This window comes from Grus americana, unplaced genomic scaffold (genome assembly GCF_028858705.1).
Source record: "Grus americana isolate bGruAme1 unplaced genomic scaffold, bGruAme1.mat H_38, whole genome shotgun sequence".
NCBI lineage: Eukaryota > Metazoa > Chordata > Aves > Gruiformes > Gruidae > Grus > Grus americana.
In genome coordinates this window covers 2,454-21,688 of record NW_026561358.1, presented here as the reverse complement: position 1 = coordinate 21,688, position 19,235 = coordinate 2,454, and the positions used below count along the sequence as shown (strand labels likewise).

The following is a 19,235-nucleotide window of genomic DNA, read 5'->3' as shown; positions in this document are numbered from 1 at the left end:
AATACGTTCTGATTCATAGGGATGGGACTGGTGCCTATGAACAAACAGACTTTTAGTGTGGTGGAGACGTAATTTGCAAAAATACACTTTTTCCTTAGCTTCTATGTATTGCTGATCCAAATGAGTGGGTTGCTCCATATGGTCCATATTTGAACTCCCTCTGTACACTGTCTATCATAATTTCCTACCTTGTAGAAAGGAATAGGGTTCACCACAGCATGGCATTTCTCGAACACTGTACCCTTCTTGGTAATAATGGAGCAATGAGTCTCAGCAGATATTTCTAATGAGAGAAAATCATGGACATTAAACAGAGAAAGTTAGGAAAAATAAAAAAAAAAAAAAGAAAAATAAATGAAAAAAACCCTGGACACACTACTCTAGCTGAGCTTTTGGCAATGATGGATTAAACAAAAAGGCAACTTCTTAGCTTGTGAGCTTGCAGACTATATTTTTGTTCAAACAGTTCAGTAGGGCTTTTTTTTTTTCTTTTTTTTTTTTTTTGCCTTTTTTTTCCTTAAGACCAATAGCAATAGAGAAGGCAAAGCTTGTATTTCAGTCACAGTGCCATGGACATTGCAGTTTCACTGGAAATATCACCAAAAATCTCTCATTTATCATCTCAATCCCAGGTCTCTAGAATGGGATCTGATAAGCTTTCACTAGATATGTATTCTAGAAATCAGAAATGTTTTGGTGATAGAATTTGTGATGTTCAATTGTTTCACACTCTGCTTCTCTCAAACTCTCTCATTCCCCTGGTAAGGGTTTATGGAAGTGTCAAAGCTAGCTGGAGAGATCAGTTACAATGGGATCATCTACTTACTGTTCAGTTGACTCAAAGCGCAAGGGTCAGTTTCTCTTTCTAAAGCAGGATGGCAATTTCCTGCCCTCCAGGAATCTACAAACAGGGAGGCTGTCCCTTCAGTGATATCCATGCTAGTCAAGAAGTCATCTGTAGTGTCTCCATTGTAATTGCCACACAAACCTAATCACATCAGAAATGAAAGGGATGGCTGAAAATTAAAGAATGTGTACACAATGGTCTATGTTTCAGTCTCTAATAGTGAGAAAACTGATTCAAAAGTTCTGCATGGAGTGTCAATGAATACTATAGGTCAAGTAACCAGAGAATTTTGATTATGTACAAATTCATTCACTGAGCCTCCACCTTCTCAAGTTAAGATTGTTCACTTCTTTACAATGACAAATTCATATAGAAGTTTTTGTCTTGTTTTTAGAAAAAAGGCTTTTTCAGTGGTTTTAAATCAAGCAAAAGAAAAAGGCCATGAATATTTTTGCAGTTACACATTTTCTTTTGTATATAAAATCTGCAATGACAAAGAATATACATTTAGACTTTTTTAAAAGCTGAAGCCTCTCTGTAATTCCCCATAGATAATTAGAATGCAGGATATGCCTTTGTGGCTAATGTTGCTGTGCAATAAACATAAACATCTCTATCTGGTGCTTGTCAGCTGAGAAGCTCTTAGGCTCATTGCGTTTACAGAGATCATGCACTTCATTCAAAGAATCGTGCTCCAAGATATAGAGACTACGCAGACTAATTTGTTGCCCCTTCATTGTGTAGTAAAGCACAAATTGAAAAAGACACACATGTGAAGAACAGTATTATATTACACATGAAAAATGTCACCCATCTAATTTCTTTGATTAATTTTAAAGTTTTAGTGAAAAACAAATTCTTAGCACATCAGGTTTCCAGTGCAGGTATTTTTGTTATTTTTTTCTTCATATCCACAGAAGAAAATATATTCTTTAAAGGATGAGTATTGAGCTTTCAAAATTACACTCCCTACATTTTCTACTTTACATGGGGACTAGATTTCTTACCTAGGGTTCTGCCTTTGAATTGTGATCCAACTTTCACATAGGCCTGGAACACAGGTGATGTCTGAACCACAAGTTCCAGCCCAAAGGTTGTATACATTTGAATGTATATTGAGGATTGTCTGAAAATAGTGATATCTCCTAAAAGAACAAGGATATTTAGAAATAGATTTTGATACACAGGATATTGCAAAGTAATGATTTTAATGCGTATGTAAATGTTCTTGCAATCTGTCTACAAGTCTTCTCCTTCCACACACAACTCTCCACAGAGGGACAGATGCAATGCGAAAGATTTTAACCTTCCTCTAAAACCTCTGCTATTGACAATTGCAAGAGAAAAGATGCTGGGTTGTATAAAACAGGCATTTAATGTAATTTGGATTTTACATTGTATTTGGTTTGCGTGACAAGGTTTTGGTAGTGGGGAGGAGGTGGGGCTACAGGGGGAACTTCTGTGAGAAGCTGCTAGAAGCTTCCCCCATGTCTGACAGAGCCAATGCCAGCTAACTCCAAGATGGACCCGCTGCTGGCCAAGGCTGAGCCCATCAATGATGGTGGTAGCACCTCTGGGATAACATAGTTAAGAAGGAGAAAAAAACCCAGCACTACTACAGCCAGAGAGAAGAGTGAGAATATATGAGAGGAACAACTCTGCAGACACCTAGGTCAGTGAAGAAGGAGGGGCAGGAGGTGCTCCATGCGCCAGAGCAGAGATTCCCCTGCAGCCCATGGAGAAGACCATGGTGAGGCAGGCTGTCCCTGTGCAGCCCATGGAGGTTGATGGTGGAGCAGATATCCATCTGCAGCTCATGGAGGACCCCACGCCAGAGCAGATGAATGCACCTGAAGGAGGCTGTGACCTCATGGGAAGCCCGTGCTGGAGCAGGCTCTCCTGGCAGGACCTGTGGACCCATGGAGAGAGGAGCTCATGCTGGAGCAGGGGAAGAGTGTGAGGAGGAAGGAGCGGCAGAGACAATGATGAACTGACCGCAACCCCCATTCCCCATATCCCTGTGCCACTGTGGGGAGGAGGTAGAGAAAACTGGGAGTAAAGTTAAGCCCATGAAGAAGGGAGGGGTGAGGAGAAGGTGTTTTACTATTTCGTTTTATGTTTCATTACTCTAATTTTTTTTTTCTCAAATTGAGTCTGTTTTGCCTGTGATGGTAATTGGTGAGTGATCTCTTCCTGTCCTTTTCTCAACCCATGAGCCTTTCATTTTATTTTCTCTGCCCTGTCCAGTTGAGGAGGGGAAGTGATAGAGCGGCTTTGGTGGGCACCTGGCATCCAGCCAGGATCAACCCACCACATAAGTATATTCCCTTTTGTTTACCTGATCTGTAAGGTAGCCGCTTAAGTTCATCATCATCAGTAAGGAGTTCATTCTGAGAAATCACAATTTTGTCCTGTAAGAAAAGGACATGGAATCAGAAGCAATTATCTGTACTGATGGTATTCTATGTTCTTTAACTTAAGCAACTGCATTGTCAATGACCTATATAACAGGAAAAGATTGATTCAAGCTTTTCCTTACCTGTTATTCCATACTACTTTCATTTTTCACTTTGAAAATACTCTCATTTCCTGAGTTGATGTTCTCAGTTCCAACTGAGATTTTTACTGTGTATGCATCAACTGGAACATATCTTTAGTATCTATTCCCCATAATTTTTCAGTTTAGGCTACTAGCAATGACTTTAAGTATTTATTTTGCTAATCTGGTTACTGAAATGCTGGATAGAACCTGTGAAGGGAATACTTACCTTTGTAGACAGGTAAATTACAGCACTAAGTGATGTCTCAGAATGAGAATAACCAGACCTTTCATATACAGCCATTAGGGTTCCGTTGTGTGGCAGGCTGGAACTCTGGAGGAAAATAGTGAAAAAGGAAGCCTGTGTCAGAATAACAATGATTTGTAGAATAAATGTATATCATAGGAAGACCTCAGTTTGTATTCCAATAGGAAACCAAAGACAGACTAAAATACATCCATTTGATATTGTGTGTTTCTGGGCCGCAGGAATTTACCTTCATAAGAACGTAAGTGCAAACCCCGTGGAACCTGTATGATCTAGAATCAAATGTGGTAACAAAGGAGCCTCCTTCCAGTGAACACCTTCCAGGGCAGGGCAAGTCTTTGCAGTTCCATTGACCCATCGTACATTTACTGAGGAAAATAAGAATTTCTGTGTAAGGTTATTCTCATACTAAGGCACTACTATCAACAGAGGATTTGATCCTCCTGTCTGGAGGTTTTGCTGTAGCTGATCAACATGCAGAATTGGTTAGTGAACACAGTGTAACATACATATAGATTCTGAACTTTCATTTCCACTGTTTTGAAATTTCTTTTCTTCATGCTCTAAGAACTCAGCTGCTTCCTAGTAATGGAAGATATCTGTTGTATCACTTTTCCCCTTATATTTTCTATGCTTTGATTTTCTTTGTCTATGTATGTCAGTTGAAGTTGTTCATCTTAATTCAAAGTTGCTGAACTCATATATGGATTGTCAGTAAACTGTTCTGAATGTATTAATGATGAAAAGTTCTGAGGTTCAAATTCCATTATTTATCATTTATTTTACTTATTAGAATTATGATAGGAAGACAAGTAGCACAAAAAATTATTCCACTTTTTTTTTAAAAAAAAATTCCAAATTTTAAAAATATTGTCTTAAGTAATTATTTTTTGTTGCAAAACAGATTTGGTGATCAGAAACACTGAGATTGCCAGAAAGAAACTGTAAACACTGGATATTTGTTTTGTACTAATTTTACCTCCACTGTCACAGGGGAGATAAAAATGCTACTGTTTTGTGTGGCCTGAAGGAGCATTTATATTTGTACACATTAATCAGGAAATGAGACATGTACATATTCAATTACAAATGTATGACTTGTGGCACTCAAAGAAGGTGATGTCAGAGATGGAATGACACATTGCAGCTGCCCTCTGAAAAGTTAGGCTAAATTTTCCAATCACTTTGTGAGGATACTCTCCATCCTCTCATGAAAGTACTTGTTGCTACTCACCAGGTCCTGCATGCTGCTTTCATTGTCTCACCAGGAGCATATGTTTTCCCATTCAGTGCACATGGACACTGCTTAATGTGAACACATGTTTGATTTTTTGAGATGTCATCAAGAACAGTTCCTGCCAAAGACGACAAACAAAATAAGTACTTTTCTGTATCCTCACTTAGCACTAAAGCTATCATAGCTTGAATGCCTTCCAAAATTAGCTTGAGAATGCTATTCTTTCACAGCCAGTGCCCAAACTTAAGAGATATAACGTGCAGGACATTTTCTCTTAGCTAAAACAAAACTGACTCTTTACAAGTGATAACAGTGTTTGGCTACTTTGTTACAGGAAAGTGCAAACAATTGTCGCCATTTGAAATTTGAACTTAATTTGAAATAACAGTAAGCTTGAATTTTATTTTGTTTTGTTTTGGGGTGGTAGGTTTTGGTTTTTTTTTTTTGCTATGACACTCTAATTAAGTTGGGAATTTTGAAGAATGGACACATTCTATTTCCTAGAGTACTAATTCTAGTTTTTAATATGTAGCTCACAACACATTATTTTTGACTACTATAAAATGGTGAGGTACCCATATCACAGTAACCTTGGAGGATATTTCAGTTCTGAAATTTCAAGAAATGATGCAAATGATAGTCATAATTACAATTTTTGTAGGAAGTTGATCTAGAGCTATTTTAAGGGGATTTTACAAAATGACCATAATGTTGCAGAACTTCTCTGAGTTATGCTACCTCTGATGCACTGAAAGGCTAGATACCTGTTTGGGATAGGAAATTAATGAAGCTTGGTCAATGTATATTATAGTACAGAACTTTAAGCAGGGAGCATATAATTATACCATCGCGTATCACGGTCTTGTGAGGAAAATGCTTTCACAGCTCTGTTCTTGCAAATAGTGTCCAAGACACTAGATATGTTACCCAAGAAATGGCATTCTAGCAGCGCAATGCCCTAAAATGCACTGCCAGTTCATTATTAAGAAGTCTATTGCACTTGACTGGATATATGCCAAAAACATTTGTATGGGCCATTTAGGATATAATGAATACAGAAATGATACCTTCTGGACAAAAGCAACCATAGGTACAGTGACTGGAACAGCTGTACTCTGGGTTGGAACAGGTTTTAATACATGGAGAACCACATTCCTCATAGATTTGGTTAGCAGAACATTTTCCCACAGCTGCAACAAACAGTTAAAATGTTAAGATTTTTGAAGTGTAAACATAAAAGAATATCTTATCTACCACCTAGGATGGAGAAGATCTTGTGATTTCTGGCACTAACCTTCTTTTATCCTGCCTCAATACTCAATTCATCATCTGAGTATTCATCATTACCATCATATTCACTCTAGCTTTTATTAATTTTTCATGCCCTATTTATTAGAAACTCCTCTCAGAGGCTTGAAGAATGGCAGACAGGCTATATTGCAGCCTAATAAACTACCACAAATCAGATTTTCTGTAGTACTTGAAGGATTTAAAGAATATAATTCTTGATTTTCTGCATAGTTCCTGCTTATCAAACATTATCTGCTTTTCAGAATGCAGCTACCTAGCAATTCTAATGTACGGAACTCAGAACATGTTTTATTATGTGATAAATTCAAGCAGAGATTTTTCATTATATGAAAGAGTAAAAATAAGTGAGGTAGGAAAATAGAGGTAGGTAGAGATGGGGCTGACAAAGAAACAATAAAGTCTAAAAAGTTAATTATCTAAAAAGTTCAAAGCTTTGTCTTTAATCACTTTACTACCAGTTCTAGTAATGTTCTACTGGCAACATGAAAACTGCTATGATTTGGAGAAAAACAGGCTATTATTTTACTGTAATTAGTAAGAATTATTGTACAAGTCTGTCAATGTACACAGTGCTTTACTAATATTTATCTGAATCTATAAAATGCCACGAGGAGTTTACAGTTTTGAAGGATTAATACCAATTGCAGACCAACCAAAGAATAAAATGGGTTGCCAATTTAGGTAAGATGGATAACCCTGGAGAAGAGGAGGGGAAAAATTATGTTAGAAAGAAGTGCAATTTTAAAGTGTCAGGGATAATAATGGCGCTTAGTAGAGAATATTCACAGTAAGTATGAAGAAAGAATGAAAGAAAACTTAATGTTAAATACAAAATAAAAAAGAAGAGTGGCACCAGTACATGAAGATCAAGAGGAGAATAGAAGAATATGGCACCAGAGATGCAGGAAGGGCAAAATGATTCAAGGCCTCATAAGTAACAATAGTGAGACAATAGACTATGGCAAGTTAAACAATGACTTCAGGACTATAATTCAACTGGGATTTTACTATTCATACACTAAAATCTAAATAGTAGCCAATCTTAAAGATTTGTGAAACAAAGTAAGAATCAAGAGATAAGAAGAAGAAATATATTCCTGTCAAAGCAATTTATTTTGTGAACTTGCTACCCATGACCATATATTCATATAAAGGATAAATAAAAATAGGATTAAATTACATGCTTCTGAAGGACAATATCATAATAATCAAGGTAATTTTGAAAGCTCCTCTTTTTTCATGAGCTACATCTCTGATGATTTCATGTGTGAGTTGGTTTAGAAATAACAACATCAATTTAAGTTACTTTTGACTTTTTTATAATCAACATTTTCTCTTATAAAACAATTAATCCTGCTACATAACACTGACTATAGATTGAAATTTCAGGTAAATTCAAAAAGACTGCAAAAAGTGAACCAGAACTTTGATAACAAAGTAGAAAAAGTATGTCTAATGAAGTACAGCTTGGAGAGTAATGGAAGATTTGCCTCCTATTCACTTCCTATCAGTAACTGTAATTAAGAAGGTTGAGCATCTGAAAATGGACTGCTGAAAATCTCCTTTGAATAAAAGGGGCTATGGCAATGGTTAGCAAAAAGGTTCAAAGACTTTAGAGGCCATTTAAAAGTTCTCTCTCTTCACTGGCCAATTTGCTATGTACAATAATGAAAAAACAGTACTGAGAGAACAGCCTCCTGTTGGAAGTCCGAGAAATTCAACAGTTTTCACATGGATGTTTCTCTCCTTTATGGTCACCGATCTAGGTGTAGGAGCTACATTTCATGCTTCCTCCTTCTCCTTTGAGGTTTCTGTGCTCTTCTTAATGCTTTACCAAAGACCAATGTTGTTCTATTAAGAAAATAATTTATTTGATTCAAGACAGCAGAGACTTTTCTATCAGTTGATTTGAATTCCAGTCAATCATCATTCTCCCTCTATATAAGATATAGCAAGTTTAAGCACAGTCTCCTATGAATAAAACATTTGAACTTACAGCAGAAGTTTTCAGTTCTCCAGCTGAGCACCGTTTGATGAGACATAGCACATTGCCTTGAATACTCTGACAGTGTAGAGCAAGTGCAATTGTTTTGTCCAGGCTCACTGCAGTCCTGCATGTCAAGCTGGCAACGAATGACAAACCCGTCCTTTGGTACGCTGCAGGTTGGTGACACCAAGTTAAGCAGCTGAGAGCAGATCATGGCCTAAATAAAAACAGAAAGAAAATTGTTGCTAGTAGTGTTTTCCGCATGTGAAAACCACAGTAGAATATCACTGCTAGTTATGATTTTCTTGTTGGCTTGTTTGCTTTTTTTCCCTTACAGTTTAGTAATATGCATTTGACTTAAAATGCATGAGTTCATGAACAGAAGGGAATATAAATGCATTGTGTAATAGAAGGATCTTGATATGTTAAATTAGTTCCAACTGGCCTTAAGTGGAAAATTAACTCATTTTTCAGTACCATTAATCCCCATAAAAATGGCTGAGAACATTACAGGCAGGGAGTGTGTTGTCTCATGGAGATTCAGTTCCAGGACAAACATCCCCCTTTGAGCAAACATTTGGTATGTTTGTATTGCCTATCATGCTGCCTGCTGCAGTACAAGGTCTCAAAGAGAAACAATCTAAAAAGGTTAAACCTCCCAACCAACAGAAGTTCTCCATCAGATCAAACTAATTTTCAGTGTGAATGCAAGTAATACTTACAATCCTTATCTTCAGAAAAGTATCTTCCTCACAGGACCCACAGAAACTCCTGTTCTTTATTCCTGCTCTTGTTAATGAAATGCTACAAAACTAATGTTTCTTTTTCTGTTCTGGGAAAAGGAGAATTTCAGAAGGATTCTAGCTGGCTCTTCCTCTGTAGTATGAAAGCTAAACTTTTTAGTAAGAGGAATGATTTCTATGTTCAAACTGAGAGATTCTTGGGTTGCTAGAAAAATAAGATGAAAGTATTAAGGAAAAAAGAAGAAAAATCTCCTATTTCAAGAGAAAACTTTTTAAGCATTCTGTAATTACTAGTCACCTGCATACTGTAAACAAATAAGTACATGAGAATTGCAAAGCATCATCATTCTGTGTAAAGTGAAATGCTTTTTAGAGGATAGCAATGAGCATTTGCCATTAGGTATATGGCGATTTTATGACCTGCTAGGTAGAAAAAACAAACAAACAAACAAACACACAAACAAACAAACAAACAAGCACACACACACAGAGATTGCTGAGAGAAATTGTGGAGTTTCCACCTCCTCAGCCTGGAAGATGCACCCAGGAGATACTGAAAATCTACTAGGACATTAGTCTGGACAACCTGCTCTAGCTGACCCTGCTTGAGCAGAGGGGTTGGACTGGATGATCTGAAGAGATCCCTTCCAAGCTAAACCATTCTGTGATTCTGTAAAATCTGTGCAGGAATGCAAAATTTGAGTTTCCCTGGTAAAACAACTTAACAGGAACATCTTAAGTAGGATTTGATTCCTGTATCTGCAAAATCTAAGAAATATAAGTCCTTTTGTTCTTTGCTGCTACCAAGCTTCCTCTTTCAACCATAGTTACATGGATGCATCATGTTTCAGGTATGATGATTTTCTAGGTCTGGAAGTGATAGCAGTTGGTAGTGGTTGGCCCTGTTATCGTTGTTATCTGGCAATATGTTTAAAGCATCATTGAATGTCTTCAAGTCTGTACAGCTTATAATCAGGTCTCCAGTTGTTCAATAAACATTTCTTTAAAACTTCACTGGTATCCATGAATTTCCTGTGATGACCTGCATGAAATTTCAGAAAGCTGTGAGCTAAATGTGGGTAGGTTTATATGTGCGATATAAGCCCAGCCTCAGTAATGCCCATGGGCCTCTTTCAAAATGTATTTTAATGCAAAGAAATCCTTTTCTTTCTCATATGCTATACAAATTTTGGCTTTATCCATTTTCATGGAAGTCAGTTTTATGTCACTGTTGCCTCTCCATTGTTGCTATCTATCTATCTATCTATCTATCTATCTATCTATCTATCTTTCCAGCTCTGTTAAGAATCATGCTGCAGAAAACCAAGAAGATCTTTCTTACGTATTTTTTGTGAGGAAAGGTGGAAATTGATATCTCCTCAGACAGGCAGATCTCTGATGGGTCATCCATTTTTTGTAATGCAGCAAATTTGTATGTATCCAGCAATTTACCTGCAAAATGAACAGTTATAATTTGTCAGGGAAAAGCCCACATGGATTTGTTTAATTCTTGCTGTGATGTAGCAAAACTCAGATTCTACTCTTTGACTGTGAAAGGTCCTACTAATTAATCCTCCTGATGATAACAACTACCTCTTTTGCACTCTACCTGGAGTCTATTCAGTAAAGCATACTTTTATCATCTTGATAATTTCTCTGAGCTATTTCCAAACCTACCACATCTACTACCTTACATGATACCAGCTGCTACCATTTTTCTGCCTGCTGTGCTATCTTTTGTGAGCTGCTAATTCATGCCTCTTCTCCTCATCCCCCATTCTTATATTTTTCCCTATATGTGGGTTTACACTCATCACAACCCAAAAAATATTGTATACTTTTTAGAACTCTTTTCTGTGATGTGTATAGAAAACTGCATCTGGCTATGTTCATCTGAGATTAGTCTACTGTGCAATTTAATATCTCCACACTAACACTGTAGTTCAGATTAGCAGTGTGCTTTTAAAGCAAATCTTCCAAACATCCCCACTCCATACAATTTGGAGTGATCTTGGCCTAGAGTTCCTTTAAGATGAAACCAAGCCAGAACATGTGCTCCAAGAGCATGTGTAATAAGCTCCAACTACTAATGGGCATCAGTTCAACAGGCCAGATTAGAGACACTCTGAAGTGAACCATCCAAACCACATACAGCACAGAGGTCAAGTTCTCAGCACCAACTAGTTTGTTCTAAAGATCCACCCTTATTAGGGCACACTACTTCTTAATGTTCTTGTCCACTATGTTCTTTTTATTACAGCCTCATTCTTGCTTCTGCCTAACGTAATAATTTCCCTCACTGTACCTTGCTATGAACCTAGACTGTTCTGAAATTTCGATGAGAGAGTGTGATCCTTACCACCTGTTTTTAAAATAGAAGACAGTCATTATCACTTGTCTGAGGAACCCACAATATTATCATCATAGCAAATAATAGTATGTAGCATAATCATATGATAGGTGTGTTGGTGACCTATGGGAGTGCTTTGCTCAAATCTGAAATTGAGCAGTCAGAGCAATGTTAGTATAGTATTAAATTTCCATCTTGACTCAGTTTAACTGTTTAACTAGGTCTTCTTCCATCTGACCTGTCGTTAGATCTTACCTTCACTCACAAATTCATTCAATTCATAACCATCATAATTTCCACACATTCCACAGGTTTTCCCCATATATTTTTTTTCAGTCAAAACCTAAAATAAAATAAACCAAAACATTTAAAAGGATTGCCCTAAGTAAAATTATCTATACAGCATTACCTTTCTCAAACAAATTCAGTTCAAGGATTCAGTTAAAGATGATCCTTCTCATTAATTTCAGTGACTTGACTGGAGGAAAAGTTTTGGAAGCAGCGACTTCTTTTCCCAATAGGCAAATAGTGAATGTTGTGATTTTTTTTATTTAATAAATTAATAAGATTCTAAGACATTTCCAGAGAACTGAGGGGGGATAATATTCTAAGGAGATAGAAAAAATAGAAATGGAAATGATGCTGTTTTCTTCCTGACATCATTGTTGACAAAGCACAATTTTATTCTTTTAAGAAATTGAAGGTTACAGGAAGAAAATCTGCTTTCAGAAGAAGGTTATTCAATTTTTCTATTGCTCTGGAGAGTAAAGTGGTAATACTACTACTGGCTACAATCAATGAATTATTATCAAAGCCTTAGATCAGAGGAAATAATCTGACTATACATACAATGTAGTGTGTATCCATCACAAGAGATTTCCTGTTATATGTGTGATAGTAGTGCTGGTAAATCTCCCAGACAATTTATAATCATAACAATCTCCCTGTTTTAGCAAACTTACCAATTTAGAATTCAGTGTCTTTTGTGGCATTAATATCACAGGCCATGCTGAGAAAATGTATCCTCTTTTCAAAAATATATTAGGGATTTTGGAGGGAAAACATGAAAAGATTTAGAAAAAAGGAAAGGAGCAAAGGAGCTGGTAGGAACACCATGTGTTTAAAACCAAAAGATGTCCAGGGGAAGCACAGTAGAAACAACAAAGCTATGGCATAGACCACTATTAAATTTTACACAACTTTAAAAAACTTCAACATCCCTTTAGCAAAACATTATAGCTGCTGGAATAGCCTGAGGAAAGTTTAAAATCTGTAGAAGCATCCACAAGTCTCAACATTTGTGGCTTTGGTTAACTACCAATGCTGGAAGGAAAAGAAACATGCAGGTATAAAAAGCAAAAAGTTGTTTATTTCAAGAGGAACGGATGAAGCAGGAAAAGAATAAATATCCAAATAGTAAACACATGCAAAAAGCACCCAAGTCTAAAGACAATTTGTCATTCCAGTAGGTCACTGAGAATTTTCTCTTCGTTATGAGACCATTTTACTAACCATAAGATAGTCATCATTGTTCCACATGACAACTAGCTCCATCTCCATCAGCTTGGCCACCAGACGGATGCTGCGTCCATAAGGTGCTATTTGAATTCCATTACTGGTGTAAGGCAACTTAATGACACTGTAATAAGGTGAGAAGAGAAACTGACCTTCTCATACCAATATTATGCGGGTATTAGTTATCTTCTTCAGATATAATATGTTTACAATCTGAGTACTTGCAGCAACATGAAATAGATATTTTTTCCTTTGTAACTGTAACATTTCAAGATACATTAAAATTTCTGTTGATTGAAAACCAATGTCAGCAGTTTCATAGAAGAATCACCAGGAGACAGTTGCATACTGATTATAGCAGTGAAAATGTTTGCACAGAACTTGGCATCTTCACTTGGTTTGGCTTTATTAGGGTACAGTTATACATTTCAAGAACTTGTAAGAATTCAGTTTGTGTGGTAGAACTGTTGCTGATTATCCCGCAGAGCTTCTATGGATGACAGCCTGTTAATACAGGAATTATTGCTACAACCGAAAACTGACAAGGTTAAAGAAACCCATAATGGCAATGTTGTAGCAGAATTAGATTTTCCTCATTGCAGGTGAATTCTAATGCTACAAACTAACAACATTAAAGAACAAATACATTTTTTTAAGTACTCAGTAAGTATGTGATATAATCATTGAAAAGTTGGTTGGCAACCTTCTGAAGTCGCCCAGGCCAGCCTTCCATGTGAAGCAGGGCTACGTGCAGTGTCAGACCAGGTCAGTCATGGCATTTGGTTCTTGTGAATGTAGGACAAAAATTTAAAATGCAGATCATTAGGTTATGCCCACAGATTTATATAGTTTTCCTAGAACATAAACTAATAAAGCAAGTTTTTCTAAATACAGTTTGCTAAATTAAGGTATAACTGCAAGTTGTCTTTTTGTCATGGTAGATATTGTACCCAGGTAAGTATAACAAGATACAGACTATCCACAGTCAATTATTTCCTGTAACTGTGTGTACTCACAGACAAAAATTCAAAACCGACTATCTGATAAAAATGCTGAAAACTCCTCTGGAGAAATTTCCTTGTATGGGAGCAATTTTTCTAGAAGAATGAATGAATGATGAGCTGATGAATAAATGAATGAAACAGCTGTTTTCTGGACATGGTAATCCTTGGAATAATGTGAACAGTCAGTGGTCTCATACACAAGGACTTCTTTGTAAGCCCCTCCAATATTTCTCTGTTGGTTGTATAGTTCAAAGTTTCTCTTTTACCCTTTATATGTGTTATCTTTAGCACAGAGGGTTCAGAGTTGTCTATGTCTCAAATCAAATGAACTCTTAAGTAAAACACAGGAATTTCAACTAATATCTACTAAAGTGTATAAGCTATTTCATCTGTGCTTGTAGTAGAGATACTACATAAGCATAGAGATACCGCATAAGCAGACTGGTAGTATCTAGGAGACTGTAGTTTCAATGAGAGAATTGTTTTGGTCCGAGAAGGTTAGTTTATGCCTTTGCCTGCACAAATGTACTCTAAGCTTGATTCAAATAACTGCAAATGTAGTACCTATCTAGAGAGTGTGAATGCTTGATAGGGAGAAATAAGAGTAGAGTCCAGTTAACTGTGCCAAATTCTCTAATTTGTTAATTCATTTTTGATACAAAATAGTCTTCTTTAGTGTAACTGCCATATAACTCCTTGCCTTCTTTAAACACTTTTTCCCATTCATCACAGAATCTTACCCAACACTCCTGACAGAAATGCTGCCTTTCTCAACAATGACAACAGAAGGTCCCAGCTCAATAATGATCCTCGCAATTTTTTTGTCCAGCCCACGGCGGAACTGAATGTTGAAGTCTGGGCTGGTTTCATCACATACAGTTGCAAAGATATAGTTGCAGGTCCCAGTGAAGTCATACTGATATTTATCAAAGGTTGAAAAATGCCCTCCACCCCAGGTAGAACAGGACTCCTTGCTCAAAACTATAAAAGTGAAAGAGAAAAATGGATTTAGGTCTCCTAACAGCATATTTGCTCTTTCTGATTGCCTTTTCAAATATAAATAGCAGGAAAAGCTAGTAAGTTTCTATTCAGATTAATTATGTAAACAACATCCTAGCTTTTTTTTTTTTGGCAACCTCCAAATTTTATCTCAAGTCAGGAAGTGAAACAGTAGTTGTAGTCAGATCAATATTCTTATTTACTGTAAGCAGAGGAGAGCTACCTAGCTTCTTCCTAGCTTGGGAAACAGCCTTCCATCTCCTTCGTGGGTAATATAAAGGTTTACCTTCTTATTTCGGTCTGCTCAATCTGTTTGCAAAGGTGACAGCTTGCTACTGGAAAGACCTTTAACATCTCAGGCACATTTACGAAGCTGTCTATGGTGTTACTGTATCATGATTCATTGCAGTCAGACCATTAGATATCCAAAGAGTCTTCAAGGCCCAAGTTCTAAGTTCCCATTTTTTGGCTCTGTGTTTCTTTGACAAAGTTCTAGCCAGCTTTGTAAATATATGGAATGTTTAAATCAGTTTTCATTCTTAAAAAGTAATCACTTTTCATCTGAGTGGACAGATTTTAGGAGGTTGAAATGAATCAAAAAAGATATACAACTCCAGCGCTTGATGTTAGATATTTCTGTACCTACTTAAAGCATTTGAACAGTCCCTCTGAAGTTGATAGAACTACTGAAGTAAGTAAAATCATGTCCTTGGTTATACATTTCCAGACTCATATCGTTACTTTTAGTTTTTTAATTATTTTTGCTTATGGAGTCATATGAAGCTCAAATATCTCAGAATATATCTTAGAAGCACAAAGTATCAGGTAAGTTTAGCAAACTCTACCTGCAATTTATATTCACAGCTTTAAAGCCAAAACACTTTTACTCTTAAAGAGTGATCAAATGACTACAGAACACTACTGTTTTTATTCAGGTCATGTAGAAAACACTGTTTCCCGATGAGCTGTTACCTGTGGTCAAAAAGTACTCCTTTTCCATACTTGTGTGCTATCCAAAATGTCTGACTGGAAAATAGGAATTGGCTAATTGTTATCATTGATACTTCATGCCCAATTCCAGCTAGTTTAATAAATTGTGCTTAAGTGATACTGACCAGCAAACTGCAGCTTTTTCAGAGTGTGCCAAGGAATGATTACCTGGGGTTGCAGAATGGTCAGAGTGCAATAGGTGCCCCTTTCTATAAATATAGGAGTGCCTTCAGTGTATTTGTTTTTATTAAAATCTTATGAGAGAAAAATAACAAATGGGAATGTCAATAACTCAAGAAAGTTTAAAACTAGATTATATGTTTGTCTTTTGAGCTCAGTTTTTATTAAGTGATATCTAGGGATTTTCTTTTGTGTATATCCATGCCCTACTGTTCCTCTTGTAAGAACAGACAGAAGACAGAGATGAGCTACTGATTTATTTTTTTTTTTTGCTGATCACAAATGGTCAACTATTTTTACCTTTAGTACAAACTTCACGTAGCTTTTCCATGCTTATGCTGAATGAAAATTCAACTAATTCAAGCCACACTGCTTATTCTGCCTAAAGAAATGCTTCTCATTATGATAAATTTGCATTTTATATAATTCTTTTTGTTCTACACCTCTGCATTGTCCCCAAACTGGATCAAGAATTTCATTATCAACCACTGAAATGCAGCAACTTTTGGAGTACACAGATTTTTAACAGTATGCAACAGTAAAGCACAGTATTTTAAGGTAAAACATTAAGATTATGGATTACTAGGAAGAAAGTCTGTAAATAGAATATGATAGAAAAATTGTTTGGAATACTAGGACTGATATATGTATTTATTTTAGAAAGGATCTAGTCAAAATTGTGTGTTTTTGGAAGGGTTATTGCCTTATAGAACAGCACCTCTTGTAAAATACAGTATATCATGTTAGCATGATGACATTTATTCATTCTTGTCATGGATGTGGAAAACTAAACGTTTAATGAATTAAATTTAAATTGAAAAGTCAGTGCTTCACATTTCTTCAGGAAAAAACATGTGAAAAGTTGTATTGGTTCTGACCAAGGTTGGTGTAGCTCAGTATGTTACTTCCAGCAGTGATCATTAAGAGACTGCCTGAGGGAAGAGTACCATCAGGTCAAGCACGTATACTTCCCCAGACACTCTCTCAGTCTCCAATTATTTTCTATTCAGGTGATTTTGTGAGGCTATTAGGATTTGCCTGCTTACTCCCTCTTGTGCTCTGGCTTCCAAGTACTTGTCCAGCCTTCTTTTGAACCACAGTGAAATTTCTTTATAACAGAAAATACCACAATCACTGTTGTCAGAACTTACCATTTTAATTATGAGTTAACACTTTAATGGTACTTGCCTTTCTAACAGTACTTCTGATACCTAATATTTTTAGTACTTTAAAGCTATAATATGCTAATTATTTTGTGTTTTGACCTGGCATACATTACAAAAAACAGTAGTATCTTATTATCTTTTGTATTTTTAGACTCAGAAGGACTAGTACAAATTTGCAGTAAGTAGGTGGCTGGAGTTAATTTTGCTTACAGATTTGGGTGCATACACAGAAGCCTCTTAGGAGTTAAGGGAAAACTTCTGGGAAACTACCAGAACTGTGGCAACAATAGCTTCAGCAGGCACAGCTGGATGTTGAAGTGGATATCTGTCCATACCCTGACTCCCCACTGGCTGCTGGCTATGAAGGTGAGGCAGAACTATTTCATATTCTGATCTTTCCCTTGCACATAGATTTGTTTTAACCTGCAATCTTTAAAATCTTTAAAATCTTTAAAATAATGTCATAGACCTAGCCTATATGCGGCATCAGCTTTGTTTAATTTCCTGGACTTTGCAGCATCAAAAGAATCCATTTCCTAAATTCTTGGGTAATATTAGGCAGTAATCTGCAGGAATGAAAATCAAACAGATCACACAAATTACTTCAATAGCAAATTTCTAAATGTGGAAGGCTACTAAACTGCTCACAGTTTCTATCCTTAGGCATCGAAACCTCAGCATGGAACACTAAAGCACTTTCCAATTAGTGTAAAACTTACCAGAGTGAGACAACATATTTTACCATCTTTTTACAGGCAAACTCTTAATTGAGAATTTCTAAAACTAATGCTTTAAAATGTATGCTCTTGAGGCAAGGACTTATTTTTATTATGTGTTTTGTACAGTGTCTTCTGCAATATAGAATTGAGTTGTTACTCATAGTTGCAACATGAACTTTAAATACCAGGTCAGGCACTTACTTCTTTGCAGAGATTCTTTCTGTTTTTGGAGAAAAAAGTGGGACCAATAATTTCCTTCAAAAGCTGTGAAAGGAAAAAAAGATAACAGGAAGAAGTTATCCTCTGATGGCAAGTAAGATTAATATTTATTTATTTTTAAACATGGTACAAGTTAAAGCAGGGTCAGCATGTACGATTGTGTCCTGCCACACAAGACTGAATGGAAATTATAGTGGAAAACTTCATCTTGTAATAAAAAATTCTTCTGTGACTGGTAAAACATTACCTAAAGCTGCCAGAAATCTTATGCAATATGTGATTTCCTGTACTTCATCCTCAAATCATTAAAAGAATGTGGGATAATTTTTCCTCATGTTATTCAATTCTTATTCCACCATCTGGGTAGAAGTAGTGGAGGGAACAGCCAAAACTGGGAAAATACATGTTCTTCACAAGTATCATGGGATCTATAGCTGAAGAGTGAGAAATCCCCAGGCCTAGTTGTTGCTTTTGCTCCTCATGTTGAGGCAAAACAATGAAAGCTGTTACCCGCTCCCTTCCACCCACCTCTTCACAAAGCCCTTCTGATTATGAGAAGCAAGGAATGTTGAGTAAATGTGGATTACGGTATGGTCCCTCTTCTGTCACATACCCAGACCTACTGCATGTGCACAACTGCACTGTGTCCTCATACATACCCAAAGGTTCTTTCACCTAGCAGCTTGCTTCCTGCCCAGAGTGTAAGACAGATGTTGAAAAGGGCCACCACAGCCAATCTACAAGCAGTGAGCCCTGTGCAAGGACAGAGGTGGTACATGCATGGAGTAAACTTTCATACAGTCAATAGCTGGATGATAACAACCAAAGCAAGCTGTAAGAAAAAGGACCTGGGGTGCTTCAGAAATGTGCTACTCATTTTTAAAGTTTGTCAGGTCGAGTATTTCTTAGATAGCAGGAGCAAATATACTGTAGAAACCATGTAATTCTCTATTAAATGTTTAGAATCTTTAGCAACAGAGAAAATAGGAAGGTATGTTACGGCAGAAGGTTTCTTTAATCACATAAACCAGGTCAAGTCTACATACATATCTATACATACACTACAGCTCTGCAGGCTTCTGTTGCTTCCTTATATCCTGAAGAGAATAAAAGCCCCTAGGGAGCTCACCAGCTGTAATAGACTCTCTAGCCAATTCCACA

General features: G+C 36.6%; 1 protein-coding gene across 1 annotated transcript in view; it reads right to left on the bottom strand.

The window, feature by feature from the left end:
* Positions 1 to 18,119, bottom strand: part of LOC129200306 (mucin-6-like) — a gene marked incomplete at its 5' end in the record, with an annotated part of 50,619 nt that extends 32,500 nt beyond the window's left edge. The window contains 14 exons of the mRNA XM_054811629.1: positions 189 to 283; positions 827 to 988; positions 1,855 to 1,992; positions 3,186 to 3,258; positions 3,616 to 3,720; positions 3,884 to 4,022; positions 4,889 to 5,009; positions 5,959 to 6,081; positions 8,199 to 8,406; positions 10,275 to 10,384; positions 11,538 to 11,625; positions 12,795 to 12,921; positions 14,542 to 14,782; positions 18,057 to 18,119. Of these exons, the coding sequence (XP_054667604.1) occupies positions 189 to 283; positions 827 to 988; positions 1,855 to 1,992; positions 3,186 to 3,258; positions 3,616 to 3,720; positions 3,884 to 4,022; positions 4,889 to 5,009; positions 5,959 to 6,081; positions 8,199 to 8,406; positions 10,275 to 10,384; positions 11,538 to 11,625; positions 12,795 to 12,921; positions 14,542 to 14,782; positions 18,057 to 18,119 (1,793 nt within the window). The remainder of the gene's footprint in view (positions 1 to 188; positions 284 to 826; positions 989 to 1,854; positions 1,993 to 3,185; positions 3,259 to 3,615; positions 3,721 to 3,883; positions 4,023 to 4,888; positions 5,010 to 5,958; positions 6,082 to 8,198; positions 8,407 to 10,274; positions 10,385 to 11,537; positions 11,626 to 12,794; positions 12,922 to 14,541; positions 14,783 to 18,056) is intronic.
* Between the last annotated feature and the right edge of the window lie 1,116 nt (positions 18,120 to 19,235).